Genomic DNA, 6,933 nt, shown 5'->3' with positions numbered 1-6,933 from the left:
TAAGGGTTGTGTGATATTTGATGTCAGTGATACTAAGGGTCGACTTTGGAGTTATACTAAGGGTTGTATGATATCTGGTGTCAGTGATACCAAGGGTGGTCTGAGATCTGATGTCAGTGATGTTAAGGGTTGTCTGAGATCTGATATTAGTGATACTAAGGGTTGTGTGATATTTGATGTCAGTGATGCTAAAGGTTATATAAAACCTGATGTGAGTGTACTAAGGGTTGTATGATATTTGATGTCATGGATACTAAAAGTTGACTTTTTAGACCTGATTTCAGTGATACCAAGGGTTTGTGATATCTGATGTCAGTGATACCAAGGGTGGTCTGAGATTTGATGTCATGGATACTAAGAGTTGACTTTAGACCTGATTTCAGTGATACTAAGGGTGTATGATATCTAATGTCAATGATACCATTAAGGGTTGTCTGAGATCTGATGTCAGTGATGTTAAGGGTTGTATGGTTTCTGATGTCTGTGATATATACTAAGGGTTGTATGATACAATTATAATGTCAGTGATACTAAGGATTTTATGATATATGATGTCAGTGATGCTAAGGGTTGTATGACATCTGATTTCAGTGATACTAATGGTTGTCTGAGGTCTGATGTCAGTTATATTAAGAATTGTTTGATATTTGATGTCAGTGATTCTAAGAGTTGTATGATACAGACCCGTACACGTTTGCTGTTCCACCTTGGACGCAAACGGTACGGAAGTGCTACGCAAATGGTACGGAAATGGTACGCAAGTGCTACGCAAACGGTACAGAAACGGTACGCAAGTGCTACACAAACGGTACGGAAATGGTACGCAAGTGCTACGCAAACGGTACGGAAGTGCTACGCAAACGGTACGGAAGTGTTACGCAAATGGTACGGAAGTGCTACGGATGACGCTTACAAACGGTGATTCGTTTGTTGTGACAAGAACGGGTTTACATAAAAAGCGGAACCACATAAAATATCTAAAAAGAAACGAACATACCCACATAGGAAAAAACGTCAGTACACGGTAGGCTACGAGGATCGAGGCACATAAGAATGATTTAAATTTTGCCATTTTGTTTGCATAATGGATGAGTNATCACAATATTTCACAAAAAAATGATACGTATAACACATGTACAGGCAATTTGTTTTGATGCATTCAAGGTTATTTTTACCCTATTTTGTATCTAGTGGTCAGTTTTCAGCAGATCATTACCAAGATATCAATATATGTTAGATTACCTGTATAAAACCTAGCGTAGGACCACACCCAAAGGCTTAGTAATTATAGTGTACCATATACCCGAGCACAGTATAGCCAGGTAGCCAACTATAGCTTTGATTTATTGATTACAAATTATACCTAGAAACATATACCTGACCAGGTGTATTAATGAGCTATCACTCATCAGGGGGAAGGGAATGTTCTGTGCTAATTAGAAGTATTGTATTTCTTTCTCATTGTAAGGAGAACACATTCAGTTAGTACATTACCCTGGAAGCTGACAGCACTATATGTATCAAGCTGGAATCACTCTCTAGCTAGTTTGTCATAAGGCGATGAACCATGCGTTATATATACTGATGTCAATGGATTTAACAATAGGTCGTAGTAATACTGAGTAGATATATATACATGTATCACCATTCATCACCGATCGTATCTGTTTTATATAGTCCTGATTGATGGAATCTGACCAACCCAACAGACAGACTTCCTTCAGTATAGTATAGGTCTCCAGAGTATTTGTAGAGTAAGTTTGTGAGAAACCTATAGAGCTATAAACATTCAGTTAAAGGCTGCAGAAGAACAACATCGGATAGTTTTACATAATAACTCCATGTTTAGAAATAGTACCTCTATGATGCACTATAGAGATACAGATTTTTTTTGGGAAGTAGTTCTTCGTGTGGATGTGTATCAGGTCATATAACATATCTGTCAAGATTTGAATAAAATAAGAAGCTGAGAAACCTTTAATGTTCAACTGGGTCAACTGAAGTGATTTGCAGGAAACATTTCATTATTGGAAGCACTGGGAAAATATTTAACTTAAGTGATTTGCAGGGGTTAAAAGTGCTAAGTTTTTAACAACTGTGATCTCTATGCACTCCACCTGAGTGCCGTGTGTTGCATGTAAACACTATGACTGGTCTGTTCCTCGACATTCATTACTACAGCAGTCTGAACACAGTCATGGACAGCCTCTTGAGTATTGTGCCACTCCGGATCCCCAGGCCACAGGTCTATACCACCATAGAAATGGCTATTCTGGAACGAGAGAAGAAGGTGCTTAGGCGTTTACTGTTCTATCTGAGGAGTTCATATTTAATTAATCTTCATATTCCTTATGAATAGATTGATTGTTCTTCCTTCCTGCTGCCTGTAGTCAACTGTATAGTGTAAAACAGAAAAATGTGGTTTCAGTTTTATTTAATCCCTCAAAAATAAGAAGGCATATTCAGCATATTAAATGGGCAAAACAGACTTGAATATATATAACATGTATATTATAAATATATAGACTGCAGAATTTGTAAGTATGTATGTGTGGGTAAATTCAAATTTATGTGAAGGCCAGAGCTAAAATTTTCATGTTTGATCGAAATAATTGCGTTTTTACAAATTAAGAAGATATTTTAAGAGAAGTTAATTAAAAAGCTCATGAATTTTTAAACATTTGAATATTTTTCGAAATGTTTGAAATTGATTTTATAATTAACGCGCAGGAACATGTACATCAATATGGAGATGCTTACTTTGATTTCCCTCCTGTAATTCCAATATCACAGGATTCTGCTTTGACTTCCCTCCTGTACATGTATTTCCATTTTAAAGGATTTCATTTTTGCAGGTCCCTGAAATTGTCATGTGACCTGTGCAAATATTTTACTTTAAAAGAGGAAATTCTTGCATTTGGAAATGTTCAAATTGTGACTCGTTTGACTGATTTAGGTGTGGAAATCTGTGTGTTGGCAATGTTTCTGAAATCTAAACATTCTATATATCTCTAACTTAGGTATACATATATATATTTGCATGTGGATATTATTTTCAAGCCTATTTACCCAATACAAAAATGTGAGCATTTCAACAATAATTTCAACTTTTACTGTAGTTAAAATTAGATTCATGGCAAAGAAATAATATTATGAAGATGTGTTGTTGTGAAGAGTACTTAAGTATGTTATTTTGCCTACAGGAGGCAGTGTTGATTGCCGCAGCCAGAGAGAAGTACGGCGATATTCCGCTGGAGGTGGTCACCATCCACAAAACTAAACCCACGCTGGGACTGGCCATAGAAGGAGGGGCCAACACACGGCAGCCACTCCCTAAGGTTATCAATGTACAGGTAAGTCACAGTTTAGTCACTTCCAAAAGGTACTATCATACAATTAAAAAAAATAAGTAGGTCACTGTAAAGTGATCAATGTAAAGGTAGTAGGTCACCTTCTATCAGGTAATTACATACAGGTACAAATGTCACTCCCAAAGACAAGTGGAATCTTCTAATACTGTGAGAGTATGGCAAGAGAAATCTCAAACAGAGGGATTTATTGATTGTCTAACCTGAGGCTTATTTGCTTCAAAATTTTTTAAGGTGTAGGGTACCAGCAAGTTTAACTATATTATCACCATTGTCATTATTGTGAAATATTTGTTTATGTCCTTTTCAAACAAATTATTCCAGAAAAATCACATTATATGACGCATTTTACAGTACAATAACAATACAGGTGCTTAATGATACTGCCTTTACTCCAGTTATCTGACATCCAGGCGACACCTATATAAACACAATGAGCGTGGACCGCAGTCTGTGCCTCGAGTCATGTCGGTGGCACACAGTATGTGTGATACACGGGCGTGAACACCTGTTTGAAGAATAGATACTTAAATACAAAGGTTTTGAGTGGTTGGGGATTGGTTCGGTTTACTATTGTTTAACGTCCTATCAACAGCTATGGTCATTTAAGAGTCGTCGGGAATAAATCAGAGTGTGAGGTACATGGGGTCTTCTGCCTTCTGCCATATAATTGCCTCCTTCACCATGATGAAGATCATGCAATATTCTTTCTAGATATTAGTGAGAATACTCCTTGTCAAAATCGTTCTTAGGCTCAAGCTCAGGGGTATTCAAGTAATGTAAGTTCCAGTAGGTGGGGTTTCACTGTATCATATGCTATTCAAAATTTGAAAAAATGAAAAAAAGAAATTTTAAGAAAAAAAGAGAGAACAGAAAAATATAGTGGACAAACTCCAGAACTTTACATTGCAAATCCTAGACTTAACTAATGATGTCATTTAGGAATTATAAATGCAAATCATCACAATGAGTATCCACTTTATTGGCCATAAAAGCCTTCGAGAAAACCATACACAGAGAGATATAAAGATTGACAGGGGAATCTGCTCCAGGACAGCAACACGCCTTTTAGGTTTCTTCACTTTCTAGATATTAGTGAGAATACTCCTTGTCAAAAACAAATCCTGAACACAACGTTTCTTCATGATTACAATTGATGCAGCGGTACCCTTTGCCTAAATATTTCTATTAATGTCTTAATTACCACACAATACTGACAATGATATCGCATTTCAGAATGAATGTCTATTGTCCTTGTAAATAGAAGTCAAAATATGTTTTAAATCAATACTGCTTACAATGGATTGGGAAATATATATTTTTTTGTGAATTTATTTGTTGATCAAATATTAAACCAGCAAAAACTTGACTTTGTATTATAGTTCATTTAATCAGCTGATAGCCATTAGTCCGTACAAAGTAGTATTATGATGGTGTGAAGATCTTCACAAACTTAGCTATCTATCTGCAAAGCTTAAATTCAACTGAAGGTCACATGTGAATTTATCTGCTTTGCTTCACCTGAAGAAAAAATAATAATAAACAAGAATTTTCGACATGATCCCATGACCAAAGAGCGTCCTTAGGAATATCAGGTTTATGATATTTTCCCATTTCAGCCAGGAGGGTCAGCATATGAGTCTGGACGCTTGAAGCCTGGACAGATCATTCTTGAAGTGAACGGTCAGTCTTTGTCTGGTATGGCACACATCGGAGCGGCTCGGACAATTGCAGAGGCATTCAAAAACAAGCAGGCTGATCACATAGAGCTGCTGGTCACAGAGGCTAACACCAAGCTTCCTCACAAGATGGATTCCTAAAACAAACTCCATCACGACCCTGATCTCTGAAACCTTAACCTCTAACATTAGAACCAACTTAAAGAAATATATACATGCTAATCCAATATGCCTTATACAGTTTTTTTTAGATATTTGGTTTTCCTGGGAAGATGTAACTGTTGATTTTATTCATGTAACTGATCAGAGAATCACGTGATAGATGAAAAATGTGACCAGGAAAAATCATATATAAAAACTTAAATTGTATAATTTCATCAGAGAAAGAATTAAGAAATCTGTTGAAAGGTTCTGGAGAACCTGGCCGGTATTCATGAAATCGTTCTTAGGCTCAAGCATTGATTTTGAACTCAAACCTAATTTATTGTCCTGGTTATAGATTAGTAAAACAAAATCTTATTTTGTCAATGATTTGGGAAAAATTTGAAAGGGCTTAAAGCCAAATACTGTTCTCAACATTTACGTCTTACTTTTTGACCATTTCACTTGATTTAAATGAACTATTCGAGCCGTGAGAATCTTCCTCAAGCTTGAGAACAGTTTCATGAATATGGCCCCTGGCCCCAGGACCAACAAATAATATAGGCATAAATTTCACTCTTAGACGAAATTTTCAAAAATCATCAACATTAACTTTGGACTTAATCATATCTACATTTTGTGATGACAGGTTGTATGTAAAATCTAATCAAAGAAGTTTGAATATTTATACAAATCTAGGTAATAGTTTGGAGTAATGTGCAATGCAGATTGTCACAAAACTGTAGGATTACCACGGTTACAAGGAAACTGGAAATGACAATCAATGATGGCTTAAAAAGGTGATAGGAGTTTGGAAAAGTTGGTTAGTACCTTGTAAATATGTAGCTTTATACTTTATTACTGTAAACTGGGAAATTTTTGCCCATTCAGTCAAAATTTTGGCCCTTTAATTGTAAAATTCATTTTCGCCCAATATCAAATTTGCCCTCTGTGTATATTTAGTTGTTTACCAATGTTCCTTGTAATGATAAATTCACCCTTGTTACAGAGGGCAAAAAGTGTGAAAATTACACTGCAGCTAACATTTCCCAGTATGCAGTATGCTTGTACAGCTGAACACCTCCTTGTAATGATTCATGTAAAATACCAGGTAACTGCATTAAAAATCCATGAGTTACACTCTCGATATGCATATCTGCTCGGGATTTTCTCATTTTATGATCAAAGGCTTTTAAATGCTAAGCTATTCGATTGGTTCCATATAACAAAACCCGACCAATCACAAGTTAAATGATAGTCATAATATTTCACACATTTATTCGTTTACATGTACACCTCAGTATAATTTATGTCCTATTTGTTTTTTTAAATAACTTTTGTTGTTGTAGTTCCATTTTTTAACTACTATATGCCAGTGATTATCCCCCTTGAACCACTCAGCAGGGGTTCAGTAATGCTCAGTGATCTGTAGTACCTTGTTCATCTTCGAGAATGTGTAATCTAAATTGTCACAATGATGATGTTGTAGGGACATAACTGATTATGGAGCATTGTTAACTCATTCACCCCTGAAGACACATTTGAACTCTTCTAATTCAAAGGTTGGAATAGTTCATTATGAAATTTCAGGGGGGAATGAGTTAAGGAGGAATCAGAAAAGATGAATACAATGTGATCTAAAGATCATTTGTGTTTGAGATATATAGTTGCTAAACTAAAGCTTGAAATTTTGAAGTGTTTTCCTAAGAAGCCCCTAAAATAAACCTATATCCCCCCCCCCTCCC

At 35.9% G+C, this 6,933-nt stretch overlaps 1 protein-coding gene across 3 annotated transcripts in view; it reads left to right on the top strand.

Annotated features, from left to right (window-relative positions):
• Positions 1 to 6,933, top strand: part of LOC110464432 (whirlin-like) — a 39,470-nt gene extending 32,537 nt beyond the window's left edge. For all 3 annotated transcript variants that reach the window (XM_021519642.1, XM_021519643.1, XM_021519640.1), the window contains 2 exons: positions 3,204 to 3,353; positions 4,988 to 6,933. In XM_021519642.1, coding sequence (XP_021375317.1) covers positions 3,204 to 3,353; positions 4,988 to 5,188 — 351 coding nt within the window. In that variant the 3' untranslated portion in view covers positions 5,189 to 6,933. The remainder of the gene's footprint in view (positions 1 to 3,203; positions 3,354 to 4,987) is intronic.

This window comes from Mizuhopecten yessoensis, unplaced genomic scaffold (assembly GCF_002113885.1).
Source record: "Mizuhopecten yessoensis strain PY_sf001 unplaced genomic scaffold, ASM211388v2 scaffold10987, whole genome shotgun sequence".
Lineage (NCBI taxonomy): Eukaryota > Metazoa > Mollusca > Bivalvia > Pectinida > Pectinidae > Mizuhopecten > Mizuhopecten yessoensis.
Note: the sequence above shows the minus strand (reverse complement) of the source record. Positions and strands in the feature narration are given on the sequence as shown.